General features: G+C 37.3%; 1 protein-coding gene across 3 annotated transcripts in view; it reads right to left on the reverse strand.

Moving 5' to 3' along the window:
• THADA (THADA armadillo repeat containing) overlaps nt 1–22,302 on the reverse strand; it is a 154,694-nt gene that overhangs the window by 130,267 nt on the left and 2,125 nt on the right. For 2 of the 3 annotated variants that reach the window (XM_068185845.1, XM_068185848.1), the window contains 20 exons: nt 21,627–21,721; nt 21,086–21,216; nt 20,195–20,343; nt 20,025–20,057; nt 19,431–19,479; nt 18,402–18,592; nt 17,642–17,736; nt 17,130–17,350; nt 15,481–16,172; nt 14,719–14,870; nt 14,421–14,576; nt 13,170–13,292; nt 12,126–12,249; nt 11,080–11,228; nt 10,024–10,234; nt 8,506–8,641; nt 8,014–8,150; nt 7,447–7,605; nt 5,692–5,849; nt 1,294–1,403 (listed from right to left, as the gene is read on the reverse strand). In XM_068185845.1, coding sequence (XP_068041946.1) covers nt 1,294–1,403; nt 5,692–5,849; nt 7,447–7,605; nt 8,014–8,150; nt 8,506–8,641; nt 10,024–10,234; nt 11,080–11,228; nt 12,126–12,249; nt 13,170–13,292; nt 14,421–14,576; nt 14,719–14,870; nt 15,481–16,172; nt 17,130–17,350; nt 17,642–17,736; nt 18,402–18,592; nt 19,431–19,479; nt 20,025–20,057; nt 20,195–20,343; nt 21,086–21,216; nt 21,627–21,721 — 3,271 coding nt within the window. Of the gene's footprint in view, nt 1–1,293; nt 1,404–5,691; nt 5,850–7,446; nt 7,606–8,013; nt 8,151–8,505; nt 8,642–10,023; nt 10,235–11,079; nt 11,229–12,125; nt 12,250–13,169; nt 13,293–14,420; nt 14,577–14,718; nt 14,871–15,480; nt 16,173–17,129; nt 17,351–17,641; nt 17,737–18,401; nt 18,593–19,426; nt 19,480–20,024; nt 20,058–20,194; nt 20,344–21,085; nt 21,217–21,626; nt 21,722–22,302 lie in introns of all 3 variants that reach the window. The other variant, XM_068185846.1, reaches the window with a different exon arrangement.

Here is a 22,302-nt window from a genome sequence, read left to right on the forward strand (position 1 = left end):
AGTTTTCATGGTATAGAAGAAGACCCCAATGTTTAACCAAGTGTATGTAAAATATATGGACAGGCAAGAAGATAAGAAATAAATTTCATTTTTTTCCTCTTTGAGTCAACAACCAAGTGTAAAGCAAGGTTGTGGGAGTGCTCAACAAACTCCTCAAACCAATTTGAAATCCCTCAGATTGCTATCACCTGAAAGCAAATAATGTACCTTGGAGAGAGAGATCACCAAGAGCGTCATGGCATGCAGTATAACATCCCACTGGCACACAGAATCAACACCACCACGTGTCAAACACCATTACTGTAGCAGTGCTGGCACACAGAGGCAGCAGCCTCACCCAGGATCTTGTAGCACAGACCAAGCCCCAGCTCTATTGGGAAAATTTTCTGAGGGGACATCAGTGAACCTGATCAGCTAGCAGTCTGTACTAAAAGCATCAGAACTGTTTCCAGTATGAAATGAAGAAACACATCTGTACTTCAAACTGGCTGACATGGGGCAAAAGGGGAACATTGCTTACTTAACCTAGCATTGGTGTGAAAATACAGGTACTTCAAATTGAAAATCTGATTAGTCTTTCATATTAAAAAAAAGACCCCAACAACAAAAAAACCCACCAAACTCTACGTAGTCTGCAGAAATTTTAATTTGTCTTATTAAAACGTGGATGGGATATATACCACAAAGAAACATAACCAGCACTTGAAATCAGTAGTTAAGCATGTAATGGAAATTTCAGTGATCTTGCCCAGACCTCAGGACAATTCTGTTCATTTAGTTCTTCTAGGAAACTATAAAGTTACAAGGGGAAAGAAAAAAGCCAGAGTGCATATCACACCCTGTGATGAACTGTCAGGTAGTCTTCCAAATGCCACAATAACCAGCTCCGTGACAGGTAATAGAAGCTTCCAAGAAAATGTCCTGGCTAAAGCAAAAAGTCTGGCATACATTTTCATAAATGACCAGAAAAGGGGAGTGAGATGGAAGAACTCTACTCTCCTATTTTTCCCAAGAGTTTTTAAGAGCTGTTCAGGAAACTAACATGTCAGAAATGAAGAAAAATGCAGCAATCATTATATGTCTGTATCGTTTTTCAATGCCTAAGCACCATCGCTAACCATAAGTATTGTAGTCCAAGTCACACACATCATGTAACTGTCATAATCATGCCTACATCAAACTCAAATAAAATCCACATGAAAGCAAGGATCTGCCTGCACAGCCAGCTTCAGGGTCGATGCCAAAACTTGTTAAAACTTGTATTAAAAACATAGTAAGTTGCCCATCTTCTACCTGGAAAGCATTTCTGTAAGTTGCACGAAGCCAGCATATGCCAATTCAAATGCACCCCTGTGCCTTGATTGCAGCAGATGATGTTTAAAGTAATCACCAATATTTTTAACCTAAAAAAGAAAGAAAGAATAAGTTACTAAGCCATTTGTACATATTTGTTACATAATATTTATACATGCAAAATATTTTGCAGTTCAAAGCAACAGTTCTCCCCCTGGTTGGAAAGGTAACTGGTAAAGCAAAAAGCAAGCAGGGGTGCTATAATAAACAGTCACTTACTGTAATGATAATAAATACTATACTAATTTTTTTAAGGTTAAGGGGGTAGGTCTATATTCTTTCAAAAAGTCCAAAAATATAAAGGACGTGAAATTGGTTATCAGTCTGTGATGGACATACTCCGATTTTAAGAGAAAAAGGGACAACTCTGATTTTCAGGGGAAACAAATGCAGATTCCTTCTTGTTTGCCGACACTCTTGCCAAAACCCCAAAGAGAATGCCAACTACAGCACGACAGCAGAAAAAAATGTCTAAAAAATATTTAAGATATGAAATTCAAACTCCAAAAATTGTACCGAAGGGAAACAAATCTACTTTAGATTACGTAATACATATAAATACAAATTTCTAACATTCCAGAATTCTGCATAATTGTTGATGACCATTAGAAACAATTTAAAAATGAAGATGATGTTGCAATGTGAGCTATTTTTAAAAGCATTAAAATTTTAAATGTGATACCTAAACTTCACTTAGTTATTTTCTAGAGCTCTATTACAACACAAAGCTTTTAAATCTGTTTGGAAGTTTACAGATCCACATAATCTCATTCCATGAAGGATAGGCTGTCTTGTTTGTTGATTTTTTTCTTCTGGCTCTCATCAACTTTCAAGTCCTAAATCAAACTTCCCACATAATTTGTTTAAAATGCATAGCACATACTTAATACCCATGGGCAAAATTCACTTCAGGAGTCTTTCCTAGAAGTTCTCCAGTAAAAGTTTCTTTAAACCTTTTATATAAAAATATGCATAAAATCATGTCAAGTTGTTTATAAAATTCTGCTTGTTCTGTTACTTACACAATTACTCTAATACTTTAATAGTATGACAAGTAATTAAGTTGCCAGGGAAGTTAATGTCATATCTACCTTTATGGTTTTTCAACCTCCTGTTAAGTAATTTGCATCACCCAAGTAATGAAATTGCAATAATTAAAAAAAAAAAAATCTGAGACCATCTTCATATTTCCTGCAACTAAAACTCACCTAATGTGAAACACACAATAATTTGAGATATTTGAGCTAAAAAAGTTATTTCTGAGTGGATTTTAAGGTAGCTTATGCAGCTACAGGGTTTCATTTCAGCTTTCTAGTCCAAGAAAGAGGAGTAAGTGCCCTTTATTCACAAGGAACTGACCCATGGATGGGGCAATTCTCCAGGTGTGTAAACAAAACCAAATAAAGAAATCCATACACATGTAAATTCATTTACCAGCCTGTCCCAGGACAACACTTACGCTTCTAGAATTCACATGAATTTTTTTTTTGGTCACATAACTTCCAGCTTTACTATTTATACTTCTGAGTTTCTTGCAACAGCCACATTGACTAGAAGCTTGCATCAAACTGAACTCACAGGCTAGAAGCAGCACTACCATAACTCAGTTCTTGGTCAGAAATTTAGAATGTAACAGGTGAACCTTACTAATTCAACTATCAGCAATGTACAGGGCCACACTTGCTGCTGAGGGCAAGAATCTGGGTATTCAAGACATAAATTCTCTCAAAGATATTCCAAAAAATAAATACAGGCCGTGGGACAACTCAGTCTTTACTTCTGCTGCCTGTTTCTTTTCACTGTGGCACACAGCTCTGGCAAGCTTATCTCCTAAAATTGTCTTAAAACTTTCCAGGTGAGATAAACAGAAGTTTCAGGAAGAGCTAAATGCTCCTCCCAACTTGGAGCACTCATGATTTGCATGTCATATGACAAAAAAAATCTACAGAATGTCCATTAGATGTTGTTCTGGTGGTTACATGATACTATTTATATTGATTTTCTTAACAGGCACAGTTCTGAGCCTGCCATCTCTGGACTTTAAGGATCAGATGGAAAATGAAAAGTAGAATATGCGTTTGAATAAAGAGATTCTCTGCACTACCTATGTCTATTATTTCTAAAGGCAAGGCCACCATGTAAAATAGCTGATGTTTTGAAGACTGCCACGTAAACCCAATCTCCTACTCAAAAGACAAGCACAGTGCAAATCTGTCCAACTTCCTACAAACAACAATAAAGTATCATGCAGGAGCTGTCTCCCTGCCAACCTGTCCCCCACAGGTACACAGCACAACAGGCAGCATTACTGCTGCAAAGAGTAGCCCCCCAGCAGCACACTGCCTGCCAGGAAGCAGCTCTGCTGTGCCATTTCCTAATGCACACCAGCACTGTAAGACACCGTATTTCCATCTGCAGGCTCCATTAAAAAAGCAGGTACAACCAATTAAAAGACTGTGAGCAAATTCAACACTGTGATCTTTTGGGTGAGTAAGTTATTCATCCAAGAGAGCACCGATCCCCTAAGGCACAATTTAATAGTTATTGACCTAGATGTGGAGCATGGTACAACAAGAAGATTTGCAACAGCATGACACACACTGGCCAAGAGGTGCTACCAGATTTTTCTCAACAATTACTTAGCCTGGCTCAAGGCAAGGTGACCAAGGTTTCTCTCAAAGTTTTCCTTCTCTGTATTCTTAAATCTCTTCCAATAGTTCCAAGACAAAGAAAAAGAATGGGCAACTTGAAATAGAAGTTCTACATTAATAAGATAACAAAATCCAATTTGCTTATTTGTCAAAAGTGATAAGTGTTTACTAAGTCTGAAGCCCTAGCAGTTATGGCAGTGACATTTTTTGTCATTTCTGATGAAATCCTTTTTTGTACAACACACGGTAATGACCCAAAGTTACAAAACGTACAGAAAAATGCCTGCAGTTTTCTTTGTGTATTTCCTTGCAAGCCTAAGGAAAATCAGGATTTCAAACTGACTTCTCATCCATTAGCATTCTTCTTCTTCTGTTGTACAGGAAGACATCTGAAGCATTAACAAGCTGAAGAGGCATCTATAGGGAAAGAATGTATCCTTACAGAATCACAGAAAATCCTGAGCTGGAAGGGACCCACAAGATGATGGAAGTCCAACTCCTTCCTTAATAATGTATTATTTCTGAAAGAGCACCTATCAATGTCTGCTTTCCAAAAAGAGAGATGCTGTAGTTAGAACTGACTCATTCTGAAACACCAATTCCTCTGACTTGGTGCAGATTAAGGAACATAATGGTGGAAATGCATATCTGTTCTCTCATCTGCCCTCCAGACCCCGGCAGCAATACAAGCACAGCTGTTAACCTGATGAAAACATGAGGACTGGAGACAATGCAAGAATAAAGACACCAACACTATTTCCATGGCACCACAACATTAGATACGAAATAAAATCTGGAGTATATAATACTATTTATTATTTTAAAATGTGAAGTTCTAACACCTAAGGAAAAAGTAACTGTTTTCTGTTGGAAAGAAAAAGAAGTTAAAAAGTAATTGGTCTTTCATATTTCAGTCTTCTATGCAAACTGGTTTTGTTGAAACATATGTAAATGAAAAGGTCATCAATTAAAACAGAAATTTAATAAACTCAAAATATTTCCCAAATAAATGCCTGTGGTAATCTAATTTCTTGTAAACACTGAACTCAACATTCTGCAAGAGACCCAGATGGCATATTAGCATTTCTGATCTCTCATACTAAAAAAAAATCAGAGGAAAAAGATACAATCACATTACATACAAATTATTCATAACAATGGATAGAAGGAAGACAAGGCTAGGACTAGTCAGCATGTTTGACTTTCAGGACTCTTGACTCTGACGCTAATTAAGGAAGAGCTTCAAGCAGAATCCCAATATTCAGAGTTTAAAATGACACAAAAGAGACTTTGAATATGAAGTCAGTTTAGAAAATTTTTAGCAATTCAATTAGTGACTAATATATCCTGAGAGAGAGACAACAGAACGGTTGCAGGCAGGCACTGGTATCCCTAAACACATCACACATCTCATAAACAACCCAATACAATTAGAATGAATGAGGTTTTTAGTAATGTATAATAATTTCTTCATTTATCTGTTCTTACAGATATCACTGGATCAAAACAGGACTGATAACCAAGTATAACAAAGAAAACCCTTGCACCATGGCAATTAGAAGAAATTTGAAACCCACTTTTCCCAAACAGAACACAGATTTAAGGAAAAAAAATTCTGAAAACTGCTTTTGCCTCACCACCATCCAAGAAGAAATTGCAGGTTTTATTATAAAAATTATTTCCCTACCTGTTCTACAGTAATCAACCCCTCTGAAGGTTCAGATGTAGTCTGTGAAGGCAAAAGTTTACACAGTGTCCCTAAGAGCAGAGATACTTCCTTCATGCTTCTCCAGCAACATACAAGAACCATTTGAGCTGTGACGTCACATGCTTGCCTGTCTTCGCCTTAAAAACAAAAAGAGAACAAATGCAATAGTGTAACTCAAGGTTCTCAGACGTAGGTGTGTAATTTATACTTCACTTAGCCTGTCTTACAAAACACAACTATGAAAAAAATTCTAAACTTGCCTGCCCAAAAGATAATTTCATCTTGTTGACCCTAATTGCCTGCTCAACAGATGCTTTAATTTCTTGCACTTGAAAAAAGCAGTAGTATAAATATTTTACCAGAGAAGTGCTGCTTTAAAGAGTAGAGGTGTTTCAGTCACAATTCCTATTTACTCGCACACCCAGCAACAGAAACCTGTGCACCTTCGTAGGCAGGCACTCATTCCCAACAAACCTGTGCACCTTCGTAGGCAGGCACTCATTCCCAACAAACCTGTGCACCTTCGTAGGCAGGCACTCATTCCCAACAAACCTGTGCACCTTCGTAGGCAGGCACTCATTCCCAACAAACCTGTGCACCTTCGTAGGCAGGCACTCATTCCCAACAAACCTGTGCACCTTCGTAGGCAGGCACTCATTCCCAACAAACCTGTGCACCTTCGTAGGCAGGCACTCATTCCCAACAAACCTGTGCACCTTCGTAGGCAGGCACTCATTCCTAACAAACCTGTGCACCTTCGTAGGCAGGCACTCATTCCTAACAAACCTGTGCACCTTCGTAGGCAGGCACTCTTTCCCAACAAACCTGTGCACCTTCGTAGGCAGGCACTCATTCCCAACAAACCTGTGCACCTTCGTAGGCAGGTACTCATTCCCAACAAACCTGTGCACCTTCGTAGGCAGGCACTCATTCCCAACAAACCTGTGCACCTTCGTAGGCAGGCACTCATTCCCGCATCCATCCGGCGCCTCCCAGAAGGAAGAGGTGTTTGTGACGCGCCGCCGCCACCTGGTGGCCAGTGCGGCACTTGCACGTGCCTACCCCTTCTCGTGAATGAAAACATGCGGCCCCACCAAAGTATTTCAAACGTAAGGAAAAGTAACCGGGGAAAGGAAGTTCAAAAGCTTGCATAAACTATTAAATTTTTAAATGTACGGACATTCTATCAATATATTCTGGCCTACACTAAAGATGGAAAAGTTTACAATTTCTTTATTTTTGTAAGGTTCTCTTTCATAGCTGCTATTGATTAAAAGAGACAAATACTATCTAACATTTTACTGCCAGAATCTTTCAAGCTGAAGTTCTGCTTATGTAATTTCATGCAACAAATTGTACTGCATGAACATAGTCTCCACTAGTCTCATGTACACTGGAGAGGAAAATCACACTAACACTTCTCAACAAGAAATACATTAGAAGCATTGCTTGATAGAAAAGGTATTCAAGATTAACTGGCCAGGGCAGTTAAGGCAACAGACTCTAGGCTAATATCAAAATAACTAATTTTCACTTGTGTCTTAAGAGAGATTAACCACAATCTTCCAGAAGCACAGTGAATTAGATTCTAAAGCCATGTCCATGGATAAATAGCTTCTGACAGGTAAGAACTGAAACATTACACAAGCAAGTAATTTCCAACTGATCATCCACATAAAGTAACACCTCTTTAAAAATACCTTGATTTACTTACTTATACAGCCTTGGATTTACCTCTCATTTCCATGCAAATATTTTTCGTTGGCCTCTGGTCAGCCAGCTTTTCAGATTCTTCTTCGCAGTGTTCTTTCAGAATTTTTGCTTGCATAAAATAATCATTTGTGTCCTGTGGTTGTATCTCATGCAGAATCATCTGCAGGCGACCTGCACTTTCTGTATATTAAACAAGAGGGATATTTAAGAGAGTTTTGTCTTCTACTTCCATTTCTTTATACTGACATAATTGATTTGGGTGTGTAGGTACAAAGAAAGCTCTAAGTATTAAAAAAACCCCATAAGGTTCTATGGTGGTTAGAAAGATCAAGGAAAAAAACCTGAATTTACAGTCCTGTGTTTTGAAAGAGATGCAACAATACAGTCTGCAAATGTTTGTGGGTTTTCCAGTGAAGAAGTCCAGAAAACTTTATCAGAAATTAAAAGAGTGACCAAAAATTATGACATAAAATGAGAAGCTGAAAGGGAGGGGTGCTCAGTCTAGCTCTGAATGCCTACAAGACATAGAGACCTTCAGGAGCATCAGATTTGAAAATAATTCTTTTGGGATTCTGTTTGGTTCTTTACCTGGATCACTGTCCATTGGAATAAGACCCTCTGGAGATGAGCTCTGTACTACTGGTGATACTACAGCAGAGAGGCTGTATGACATCAGAATGAGCCTGGTCACTATTTCCTTCCATTCAGACACCAGCGCCAAGTTACTTAAGAAAAAAAGAATCAAAAACCAACACACAATATGGATTAAAAATAATTTTATATTTAAGAACCAAAATTACAAACACTTCTGCAACAATATTTATTAAAATTATAAATAGGCTAGAGATTGGAAAGTCTTAAGGCTGAATTTAACACATACAAAGGAAGTATCAAATACTGCAGCAGCCAGCAAGAGTTCTAAAAGCCACAGGTACTGGATTTCCTTATAAATACTACTGCATGATTTCCTGTTCTCCTTAACAGCTCTTCCACTGCACTTTACCAGGGAGTTACAGCTTTCCATTTAGTATGTTTTGCTTAAAATATAGAGTTACAACTTACTTAGTATGTTTTACTTACTTGAAGGGTAATTGCTGCAAAGCCCCAGTTATACAGTGCACTCTCCCATACATGGGGAATGATGCTGCTGCTTGAAGCAGAGACTTCTTGGCTTGGAATATTTCTTCTTCAACATTAACCAACAAAAGCTTGATAACTAAAATATTTTAAAGCACAGACTTAAATTGCACATTCATATACTGATTTTCTAAGAAACAAATCTGCTTTAAGAAACAGGAATTAAAACCTGTGTACACAACAATTCAATGGAATATGCACAGCAATTTCCTTTATTATACTTTTCCCTCTTTTGTCATTGAAATATATGTTACCATTGATTTTCAGTCACCTGAACTCCAACAGTATTTGTTATAGTCAATTTTATTTGTCTCTCTGAAACAAATGGCAGCTGTGAAAAGCTACATCCTATGCTTAGGGATAATCACACAGCTCATGATGAAGTCACAAGGAGTTAACTACTCTATACTGCAAGTCAAACTTCACCCTTACAGCCACATTAATACAATGATGAGTACAGCAGAATATTAAAAGGCAAAAATTCATGATTACACATTTGAACTTTGTTTTCCACTAAACAACCTGACCAATTTTCAAGGATATATGTGCCTATTTTAATTCTATTTATAGCTTGTGACATCTCAGTGCCAGAATTGTAACAAATTACAGATCCTGTCAAAGAACCATGGATCACCACCAGCAGCAGATGCCCCAGAGCAATGAGACATGAGGTTACCCACACATTTTCTTTACTCATGACAACCACAACCATGTCTTAAAATTGTTATTTCACTGCATATCAAGAAAGAATTCACAGGCATCTGTAGAGAAGCCAAGAATGGCACAAAAAGGTATAGAATAGTGAGTACTGCTAATTATATAAAATGTTTTATTACAAATAATGAACTTAAGTATTTTAGTTTCACTGAAGATTACTTAAGGTAGAGAAAGCCTGGTTAACAAATTTGCCAAACCTGCCAGATGTAGAGCCCTGTCATCTTTCATCCAGGGGCACTAAACCAAACAAAAATATTCTGTATGTCAACAAAGCCTCATTACTGTGGATGTGTATTCACAGGACTGCAAATCACACAGCAAAATGGGGCCAAGTGAACAGAGCTCCAAGGGGCAGCATTGCAAACATCGAGTATTGACACAAAGATGGACTAACTACAGCTGCCTTTCCCCTGGGTGAATGAGCTCTTAGTGGAAGCAGAGGGTTCTTCCCTGCCCTTTATGCATTCAGCTTCACCAGACTCGCTGCTTGGGCCTCCATAGCTCTTTCAAATGTCACTGGTCAAAATAATGACAAAAGCCATCTTATAGAATATTCAACAGCCTCAAGACAAACAGGACTAGAATACAATCTTATTAAAGAACATGGTTTCTTATCAGCAAAATAAAATGTACTTAAAATCCTGTTAAAAATAAGCATCTCTTACTAAGCCTCCTACCAAAAGCCTTATGGAAAAGCAGCACACTTTCAACAAATATAAAAAAACCTTTCTGCCAAAATCTTACCTGCCAAAGTGTTTTTCTCCACTGTACTCACTGATGTGATTGTATCCATCTGGGGGTCATGCTCAAGCCATTTTCCTAAACAAATGTGCTGCAGTCTTTTGTGATATACTAAAAAGTTTAACAAATATGAAGCAGTGACACAATCGTATGGCTTGGTGCTTGTGCTAAGATCAATTGCTGCTTGGAATAGAAGATCTAGATTTTCAAAACCCTGAAAAAAAATCCAAAGCAGTAATATTTCTCATTTAATTGAGTTCCAGATTGATTTAATTAAGCTTCTTACCACCCTGGAATCTGAGAACCTGCTTTTAATTAAGTTTGCTGGTACATATTTCTTCCAAAACACTTATTTTGTGCACTGATGACCTTACACTGGAAACATGCATGTGCATGTATTTAGCAAGGATACGATTACACAGACATTGAGGATGGGGACAGCCATTTATAAAGCAGTATTCAATTACACTGCACCTCACAGGAATTTTTTTTTTCACGTTAATGTGTTTTATCTGCTAATGGACATTAAAGAGAAGCACAGTTTACTTGGTAGCAGTATTTGTTCATCTGTACTAATGAATTTTAAAATAAATTTTCATCAAGTTACTACAGACAAATCAGTATCAATTCAAAGAGCAAAATTAGTGAGAAATCAAAAAAAAATCTATCAGATAATGAAACCTGAGATCAATTAGAAAGGAAAGGAAACAGGGAGCTGAATTTCCTAAAAGTACAAGAGTAACCAAGTCAAAATGCCTCAATCATTTACAAAGAGAAGTCACAGCTAAGCCAAGGGCTTGCAGTAACTATTTCTCTGATAGTCCATAGTCATACCCAATTAATTTCCCACACTCCTTTGTCCATTAGTGAAACAAGCCTCCTTAGGTAAGAGCAGAAGCTGTATAGAAATATACAGAAGGTGTTAGTGATGAACACTACTGCAGGCAACTTGGACTGGCTTCTAAGGTTCAGGATTCCTGCTCTGTTCCTAACACAAGCACCTGGTATACTACAGACCATGCCACAAAATTACTCCCTCTGAACTCTTCAAGTTCATACCTGTAAATTCAATGCAACATCACGTAGTTTCATCAGAAGTCTAAATGCCAGAATTTTTACTTCCTCAAAAGTACTGGCAAAACACTGGATCAAAGTTTGGACACGAGCAGAATCAATCTCCTGATCCAACTGGAAAACTTGTGCCTGGCCTGTTCAAAGAAATTAATGCCTTAGATAGTTGTGCTGTAACTCTTTCTAGAATAAGCACTCTCTTCACATTCTGCTTTGCTATAATAAAAGAAGCATTCAATTTTAGCCAAATTATTATTTTAACATTATTTCTCTTAGTAGGTCTTAAAATAACATATTTCCCATTGTAAGGAATAAAAAAGGCTTACCTTATTTTAAAAAATTACTCTTAGTGATACTCTTAGAAAATAACTTACTACCAAAAACAGAATCCCATTTACTCCCTTCAAATGCAGCATTAAAAAAAAAATCTTTATTTTGTTTTGTTTAAAAACTCTTTTCCTGTAAGTATGTAATATTAGAAAATAATTCTTTTCAAAAAAGAGGTTGAAAGCTTCAGTGTGTTTTGGCACTTGGTGTTTTCCGTTATTTTATCATAGGAATAATCCCTTAAAATGTAAGCCACAATTTGTTTTGGTTTAATTTAGATATAAATGAGTTGCAAATTCTGGTGACTTAATGCTGTAAAGAAGGCAGAAATTTGGGGATGTTAACAACTGCACCATAATACAGCACAGAACACAACAGCTGAATTACCTTTATATAAGTAATGACCAATTTATAAAATTCTCAGCTGCTATTATAAACAACTGAGGATAACCTTCTCTTTTTAAAAAAAAGCAGTAATACATAATAATAACATTAATGTGTTCATTTATCAAGGGGTTTTGAGAAATTATTTAGCAAGATGCCAATTTTATTTCCTCTCAAAATCAACTTCAATCTTAGACAACTAATTTCTTTAAAGAAAGAATACCCTTTTATTTTGCCAGAAACTGACCAGCCAGCATAAAAGATACTTCTTTAATACCTCCCATTCCTACAGTCTATTAAAGTCTAATTTATAGACTTCTTACCTTTTGGAACAGAAAATATTTCTGCTATTGATTCCAAAATACTTAGTGCACAAAACCTGGTTGGGTGTGATGAACCAGGAAACAATACCTCAAAAAGTCTGGCACATACAGATGACATGAAATCCTGGGGGGGGAAAAAAAAAAATCACAAGAAAAAAAAATAAGACCCTGTACTTGCTGCCCAACAAACAAAAGCCTAAGTAACTGAACTCAGGACATTCTGCTTTACCTCAAAAATTATGACCTTACAGTGAATTCTGGAAAAACAGGAGGCCAACATTCACAGTACAGACACAGTTTCTTGTTTCTTAGAGTACAGTGAAGGCTGGACAATCATTTGGGTTTTTAAATACAACAGTTTCCTTTCCCCTGGCCCACAAAAAGACACCCCTTGTATCTAATCCTGAAAATTAGCTGACCAAGAACAGCAGAACTCAAGGAACAGATTGACACAAAGATACTGATGATGTGAGCCTTTAAATAGATAAAAAGGACAAATACAAAAGAAGTCTTCATGCTAAAGCTCTTGTCATTCATTCTCTCACTCACTGATTATTCTGGAGACCTAGAAAAAGACTGAAGGTCAACTGGTCTCTATTTTAAGTCCAAGTAACACATATCACTTAAAGCTCACTACTAAATGGCCAACAGATGACAGGACATTTACCCTTTTGTTTTGTTTTTTTTTGGCTTGAGGTACATCTCTAGCCATTCCTCACTTACCACTGTTTCAACGCACAGAGCAATCCCTCATAAAATAAATTTTGTTTGAACCAATAAAGGTTATCTTAAAGACACCCTCCAAATACCTATGGGCATTCAGTTCATCAAAAACAGCATATTTAGTCAAAATAAACTTTCACAAGTACATCAAAGTGGACAAGCTCCACAGCACTGTTTGCCTTTACAGGCTTTTTTCCTTCTGTACTGCACTATTGCCTAACACACAAACAGAGCCTAACTGACCCAGTGGTGTTCAGCAACAATGAACTCTCAGAACTGCTATACCACCTCTATGACCTGCATCTCTAGCAGCCTACTTACTTTGTATTGCTGCAAAATCCTCAAAGGAGGCATTTTAGTTGACTTCTCAACTAACTCTTGCTTGGTTTTATTTTGCTCCAATTTATAAAGTACTTGAGAACTTTCTTGTATCCTGCAAAGTAACTTTTAAAACGAGAGAAAAAATAGGTAAGACAAGAATCATTGACAGTGAAATAAGGCAAAGGCAGATTTTCAGCTTATTTTCCAAATCACACTGCTTGTAATTTTTAGGAAGTTTGCATACAGCATAACATAGATCAGATCCTTCCATCTCCACTCCAAACCCAAGGTTTTGCTTCCCACCTCTCATGAACAATTTTTTCTCCAAAATCTTCTTCCATCTCCCTCCTTATATTCATGCCAAGCCTTTCCTCCTACCTCATTTTCTGTGGAAGTGTGTTCATCCATAAAAAAACACAATGCAGATTATTTCTAAAGTCTCAGTGTTTCTTAGAGTTTGACTCACTTCAGAAGTGCTTCCTCTACCTCTTTTACTACCCATAAATAGTATTTCCTTTCTTATCACACTCCCATCTAGCACGACTTTTCCATCTCACGCTCCTCAGTCTGCACCAGGTAAGAAAAAGATGGGATTTCTCTGTTGTTTTTGCCAAACTGACTCCCGTATTTTTCCCCCCTCTCAAATTATTTCTTTTCTCCTTCCACACTACTTTCTTTTGCCATTAACATCTTCCAAGATGTTCTTTATACATACATGGTTCCTCATTTTATCCATGAGCTACATGTGACTTTGGCAACAACTTCCACCAGATGGAGAGACTCATTCCCTGCAGACTGTAATGGCACAGCCACATCATAATGAATGTTCTCCTACTTTGTATTCCAGATCAGGTTTCTGAGGGTGATGAAGTGACTGAATTTGCCCGAGGTGTCCTTACAAGTCCACATAAGCACAGCTTTAGGCCCCAGCAAAGGCAACACAAGGTTCACTACTGATTCCAGGGCACATTGCTTCGTTATTGGCAAAGTGTGCAGGTGCTGACAGGTCAAGCAACACCCACCACCACCGATGAAGTTACCCTGCCTCTGCCACTTCATATTTTGTTTAAGCCACCCATGCCTGTGATGACTTAATACCATTCAGTTGGGTAATACATAAAGCATACTCCTGGTCTTAGAGCTTCTACTCTTTCCAAAGAGCAACTTCACAACATAGTTATTATTTCTTTTAAAATGGTGTTATAATTAACAGAAGAGGCACATCAGACATTGCTCATAGTTTGAAATTACCTTTCTCAGCAGAGAAATGATCTGTTGCCTTACGGAAGGAGATTGGTTGTTCAAGTTGTACATCAAAAAAAATTGAATTAGTTGCATTTCTTCCAGAGACACAATTTCTGTAGTACGGTGGGTTTCACAAAGTAAACCTAAAGCATCAATGCAAACCTGAAAGATATTTAAAAGTTCACCACAAAAAGAGTTACTGACACCTATAATGACACCTTTGTTTTAATACAACACTAACACAGTAATCAGGATCAAAACAATAATTCTAATTCAAAGGATACATAAATGGTTGTCCCTTTACCTGGCTGTGCTGATGAACTAGACCCTGTTTTATACACTCAGTGGACACAAGACCACTGCTCATGATAGTTGAAAGTTCCAGGTGTCCGTGGGCCCTGGCAGTTCTCAAGCATGCCATTAATGCTCCAAGAGCTCCTCTAGTACTGCACGAGCCTAAAGAAAATGAAAACCAGTAATAATTACTGTTTGATTAATACAAGCAATGTACTATTTGCAGTGCTTGTCAGAAACTCCCAATACTTTCAACACATGACCCACTACCTTTTATTTCTACTCCATAAATCCCATAAGACAGTGCTGCTATAGATTAAACTAGTTCTAAATCACCTGGTTCCCCAAAAGCTTCATCTCACATGTCGTATGAAAAAAAAGACCTTGTGAGGTCTCACAAGCCAATATTTTAGTCACACTAAATTACTTCAAAACAAGAGAATCATAAATCTTCTATCTACATATTTACAAGAAAAAACAATCTGTTACTGGACACACCTGTGTAAGAAATAAAAGAAAATTAGTAGAAATACAGAAATTTAACAAACCCTGGTCAAGAGAACCATAGGGCACCCACAAAAGGATTTTGATCATGGCACTAAGACACACTTATAATTATTACGGCTTTCACCTTGAAATACTAATAGCAACAATAAGCATCTGGAATTTTTCTCCCAAATTAATTCTAACAATAATAATAGACCAGAAATCACATGGTTAAGATTATTTTTTTTAATCCAATCATAACTACAAATACAGTTTATTTTCTTACCCAGATTAGCATCTGCAGAGGCCTGAAGAATTCTTATCATGTAGCTCAGACTGTCAGGGTTACATTTGAGCAATTTTGGTAAATAGTAATCTATTATATAAGTAGTTTGGTCATGGCTCCCTTCACACAGTATTAGCAGAAGAGGAGAAACCCAGATGTTGTGCCACCGGTCAATCCAGGTGCCTTCCTGAAAACTCAAAGTAAAATGGGCCTTGTGATTTGTAAACATGGTTTCCAGAAGATCACTAGCATAAGGTGCAAGAGACTGATCACTCATCACATCCAGGATTTGCACTGGAATTGTTCTGTCCAACTGCAGTATGTTTTCAGTGCCCACACACTCCACCAGACAGCCAAGAGAAGCATATTTCCCTTTTACATGCCAATCCAAGCTCAGTAAATGCTTTATCAGCCTTGCAAAGAATGGGTCTGATTTTCCATTGGATCCAGCAATGGTAGTTTGGTGTATCTGAAGAAGATTCTTGAATATCAATTTGGTTTGGTGTCTGATGGCATCCAGAGGGTGGTCCCAGTGTGTATAAATGTATTCCAGCAGCTTCCCAATTATATCAGAGTTCCCATTAAGTTTGATTTTTAAAGCTGGAGAGGCTGAAACAAGGGCAGCCAGTGCTGAATTAGTCCAAATAGCAAGGATTCTAGCCAAAGATGTTGCCACACTGGATTCTTTTAACCTTTTAAAAAGAACAAACAAAAAATTTCATTACCTTCATTTGTAAGTATTTTAAAAACCCTGTTTTGTATTTCAGAGTAACTATTCATCACATTCATTTACCTTACATGAAAACAGATTAGGAGACTCAATCCATTCATGGAGGAAAATGAATGAACACAGAAGTGCTCAACTGGATGTTGCCAAGTACATGCTTAGTTACTTGATGTGCCATTAAGTGGTTGCAGCTAAATTCCTAACAATGGGGAAAAAAACCATACTAGCCCCACAACAATAAAACAAAAAAATTACTATGCACTTGCTAACATTTGAGCAGCATTAGGTTGTTGCATGCTTTTTGAAAATGTAAGGAAAACTTTTCATTGCCATTTAAAACCATCAAAACTGAGTATCCTATGTGCAAAAACAAGATCACAAAATTGATCTCCAAGGTACAATCAAAAGTTGAACTGAATACACATTTTAATCTCCAATCCAATAGTACTGGTGGGCCCTTAGATGCAAGCAGCCAGAAAAAAAACCAACTAAAACTCATCTTACTTCAAGTATTCCACTCACTGGCACACTTTGCTTTCCTCTGAACTTTCAGGAGGAGAGGACATGATGTCCTGAAATTGAAGTTTATCAGTCTACATATACATAAGAACTGATACTGACACACTTTACCATAAAGGAATTGATAAATTTATCCCATTCATGTTAGAAAACAAAATTTTAGCATGAAAGAAAAAACCTGAAACTTAGAACTATATATTCAACATCATTAAAATTTTCAAATTTACAAAGTTTTTATGAATATATTAAAAAGATTGCATGATCTGTGGCAAAACCTAGTATCATTACACCGAAAACATCAGAGATATTCTACCAGGACCACAGGGGTCATGCAAAAATTGAATTAAAAAGATAAACCTCTTCTCCCAAACATGAAACAACGCAGATTAAAGCACAAACTTACTCTGAACTCAAAGACAATAAGACTGATGCAATATCTAATAATAGTTTCTCTCCATTTTCACCCATGCTGACATTTTTCCAATCCAGCATAGCCAGTGCTCCATGGCAAAGGAAGAGCAGGACCGAGTCGGGGAGTTTTGCCGTGCACAGAACGCCACAGTTCCTCATGAACCACACTGGCACACCTGAGTGTTCCACTGTCCCAAGGAGCAAGTCACTGATCTAGAAGACCAAAAGCACACCCATTACAGCATCTCAGCACAGCAGAAAACCTGTTTTGTGCATAGCTTAGAAGATCTGAAGAGATTTCTTGTAAATAGTGTTTGTCAAATTCAAAACTCAAATCTTATTACTTCATATAGCAAGGAGAGAAGAAAGGATTATACTCCAGCTGAGGACTGATAGAGAGGCTGCCAAGCCCTAGTATCTGCATCAGCAAAGCCTCCAGACAAAACTAATAGCACAGGATAACACCATGATATTGTACAGTCTTCAGCCAAGAAATACACTTACCAATGAAGGTAATTCCTCAACTGGTTCATACATAGCTCTGGTAAAGAGAATAACAGCCAGTCCTGAGGTAGTCTGAACAGTCTGCAGGAGAGTTGCTACACAGCAGAGATATTTTACATTAGAATGCAGCAAACACTGTGTACTAGAACTATGTGGCAAAATTATAAAATACGGCATTGAATTTTGCTAGGCTACTTGTAGTTAGTTGTATCATCACAATTCTGTAGTGTCCGCCTGGATAGCAAATATTAATAACTTTATCCTCCAGTGTAGTAAGAAACTGCTAATGTCTTTAACAGAAGAAAATACAGGACTGCCCACTAAGGCAAGGAGGGCTGTAGCAGAGACTACCGACGTGTTAAATTCTACTACATAAAAACGTCTCTATGAACAGAAAACACTATCAGTTATGGTGTGCCCATAAATAGATCTGACTGCGTATTTCATAGAGTTGTAGATATTTCTGGTAGGCACAGACATTTGGTGTGCTTCAAAAGCTCTCAAAAGCATTTCTGTTAGTTTTTGAATTATTAATAACAGCATTAATCTTGGTATTTGTGGTGGGACAAGTTAAACTGTACACTCTAAAACTGCAATCTACAAGTCATAGCTCACCAAAAAACCAACTACTGCTCTCACTCCCATTAATCTCAGTAGCTGTTTCCATGTAAGCTAAACTAAGTTTTTGTATGTACAGGTTATTTACTACAAAGACAACAATTTAATAAAAATATTAAGGTCTGAATGTTACTAAACTTACCATCAATTAGGAAGTTTGTGCAACTTTTCAGTAAACTACACATACTTTGCCAAACAGAAGATTCACTGTGTTTCCAAAGACTTCCCTGGATATTTTCTTGCAATTTCTGTATAAGCATCATTGAAACTTTAATGGCTATCAGTAAATCGTGCATCAGCTGAGCCTGAACAATACGATTTCCATGATTCTTTCTGTGGAAAAAAAAAAAGAGACAAGCAAGCACACAAAAAACAAATTAAAACCATTCTTCACCATCCCCAGAAAACCACATTCTGCCAACTTTAAATAGAATTAATGGTAAAAACTAATGTATTGCTTCAGTTGATTAAATAGACTCAAGGGTACTTTGTTAAAATGAAGTTAACAAGCAAAAATGACAAATTCTGCTACATTTTCTGCAGGTTCCTATGACGAACTTTCATTTGCATGATTCTGCCTGAGCAGAGCTCAACTTTTCCAGAAACTTTCCAAAAAGGCCAACAGAATGTAGTGCTACTCTTTTCTAATTTTTCAAGTAGTTTCTCCATATATGAAGGACATTTCTATGATTTGACTTCCTTCTAACATTAAGGCAGAAAATATCTAAATTTTCAGTGCACAAAACACTTCATTAAGTACGCTTCTCCTCTCAGTTCAGAATGAGGGACCACAATGAACCCGCCTCACTTAATGAAATGCTGGAAAATGTCAAGTATATCAATGCTGAATTAAACACTCATGGAACATGAAATACCTGAATTTTACATCTATTAATTATACTCTTTAGCCACAATTCAGATAGCAAAATCTTAACTCAAAGGCCTCCCTTAGTAGTAGCCCTAACAGTATCAGTGCCTTACCTCTCTTATATTATCATATTGCCACAAAATAATCAGTTTTTATTTAAAATCTGCATCACTGTAAAATTATATTTCTATTTTTTATCAGTGTATGGCTACCAAAGTGATATTTTAAACCAAACCAAATTATCTTGCAAGAGTGAAATAAAACCAAATTAAAAAAAATAGAGCTTCTATTGAATTCACTTGCCTGTTTTCTTCCTGTATGTCAAGCAGCAACTTCTGCAGAAACTGAAGAACTAGTGAAAATAATTATGGTATAAATTTACTTACAAGAGAAATAGAACAGAAAATTTCCAGCAAAGCAATCACATATACATCTCAATACATCACACATACCCAGCTACAATGAATAGTTACCCGTAGAGTGGTGATTCTTCCATTCCACCAACAAATTAAACTGGTATTTCAGTATAGACAAACACAAGCAATGCTAAAACAAAATCTCAAACTGTTTTGCAACAGCCTGGTACAAAACAAGTTTCCAACCCACTTGGCCTAATCCTGTGAGATACTGACTCTCCCTACCGCAATTGCTCACTGGTACTCAGATTTGTATCAGGGTTGCCCAGTAAAGCAAAACTGATCCCTGGAAATTAACGGTATAAATCAAAGTCTTGTCTTTCACAAAAAAGTACCACGTAAGGATAGCAGTTTATTGAAAATTAACCAGGAGGAAATCAGTTCTGATAGGTCTTCATGCCTACTTCATGTCACTTCTCCACATACACCCCTCCCCCAGTAACCTGCAGTGAAGCATATTTTACTAAAAGTGTGACTTTACCTTCTTCAAAAAGGTTCTTAATACAGGCTCTACCTAGAAGAAAGAAAATAAATTTTAAGTACTGAGTACTAGCTAGCACTATCTATTTTACCTTAACTGCAAACATTACTATCAGGTGTGGCACCAGTGCTGAGCAGGTTTAACCAGAAGAACATTCAATGTCACTGTACCTAAGCTGAAGTCCTCCATACAGGAAGCAAGGTTGTCCAGCACTTTTCTGTACAAATACACATCTGTGGTTTGCAGTTCTTTCTGAAGGCAGCACACAAAGCTTTGCACAGCTGGCACTATCAAATGTCCGGGAAGACCGTTCAGTGAGCTGCAACATGAACAAACAACACATTTACTTTGGTTTTCCCACGGTGTTCTAACATCCACTGCACCAAAATCCATGTCAGCTAAAACTCCAATATACAGATATTTCTTCCTGCATGAAAACATAATCTGTTTCAAAATTAACATGCACATTCACAGTTTGCAGCTAGAAAACCTGTCAGAGGGGTGCACAGCTTTGGGGTGGCTGCAACCAAATCCAGGATGGAAGCCGTGCATCTCAGAGGGATAGTGAATGTTTTCAGACAAAGCAAGGAAGGCAGCTCAGCACCAGATCTTAAAAAATGCTAAGGCTATAAAGAATTCACTAAAGAAATACAGCAATAATTGTGCAATTAAAAAAAATAATAGTAATAAAAATAGGCACAAGAAACCACAATTTAGTCAGGATTCCTCTGAGCCATCTTCTCTTGACAAAGCTGAGATTTTGTGTTTTAAATTTCTATTCTAACACTGGATTTTAAAGTTCAAACTGCTAATTACATACTATGCTGTCTTCCCAATAATGAAATAGGCCAAAACGATGCTTCACTTTGAAGTTATTTATCCAATGATATGTTATTTATAATTAAGATTTTTAACTTAGAAAGAAAAACAGTACATATGTACACACTAAGTACTGCAAATTTTCAGTAATTAAGTTACAGTAATTTATAGAGAATGACAAATTACTGACTTTGAGATAAGGAAAAGGAAAAAAAATAAAGGTTAACTACTGAATCTTTTACCTTGCTAATACCTTCTTCAAAGGATTCTTTGCACCCAGTGAAAAATACATCTCTCCCAAAACATCCAAACAAGCTTTAACCATGGGATCACCAGCAGAGTTCTCATCCATCTGTTTCACCAATGGCACAATCTGAATCAAAAGAACATACGATGAACAAAAAACTCTAGATATATCATTTTTAACAGTGGCAGACTTCCCTCTCATCCAAGCATATGGCACAAAACTCTCCTCTTCACCATTTCCCCTTGAGTTTCAAATTCAAATAATGTTCCAAGAACACCCCTAAAAACAAAACAAAACAAATCCACACAAAACAGTAAACTTGGTGTCATTTGCCTTCCACCATTTTCAGTAACTGTGGCCCTTGCTAATTAAGTACTTGAACTACATTTCTACCTGAAGCATGTGCAACTGCTTTTTCTGTGTTTCCAGGAATGTACAAAACATCCGAAGTTTAATTTAGAGCTGCATTTGCATTAACAGTGCACAGGACATGCTCTCAGTTACCAAAAGCCACACTAACAACAGTGAAACTGTACCTGTTTAATACACTGGATCTGCTGGATGCCATTTCTCAGCTGTGCACAGTGCAGAAGCAGAGATGCCAGATTTTGCTCTTCAGCCTTTGAAAACCCTACATTTGGAAGATGAGGATCTTTTTATAAAGTAATTACAATAAGCAATACAAATAACATATAATTTCTAAGAAGAAGAAATGACTGCTTGATTCTTAGGGGATTTTCCAGTTCCAGTAAACCCATTGGTACCACAAACCCTTAAGTCACCCAAGAACACCTTAACACATTTTTTTCCCAAAAAAATGTAAAAAAATCAGTTTCACTGGAGCATAATAGTAATGGACCTCTGGGGGTCATCCGGTCCAAGCCCACTGCTCAAATACGGTCACCTAGAGCTGGCTGCCCAGGACCATGGCCAGGTGGCTTTGGAATACCTCCAAGGCTGGAGACTTTCCCAACTTCCCTATTGAAGTTGTGCCCATCCTCAGTCACTCTCACATTAAAAAAATGTTTCCCTTCACATTAAAAAAGATGTTTAGAGGGAATCTTTAGTGTTTCAGTTTGTGCCCATGCCTTCCTGTCCTATGACTATTCAGCACAGAAAAAACGCTGGCTCTGTCTCCCATATGTTCTCCCTTCAGGTATTTTTTACACATTGCTAACATCCCCCTGAGCCTTCTCTTCACCAGGCCAAAGA

The sequence above is a fragment of the Anomalospiza imberbis genome, chromosome 3 (assembly GCF_031753505.1).
Source record: "Anomalospiza imberbis isolate Cuckoo-Finch-1a 21T00152 chromosome 3, ASM3175350v1, whole genome shotgun sequence".
Taxonomy (NCBI): Eukaryota; Metazoa; Chordata; class Aves; order Passeriformes; family Viduidae; genus Anomalospiza; species Anomalospiza imberbis.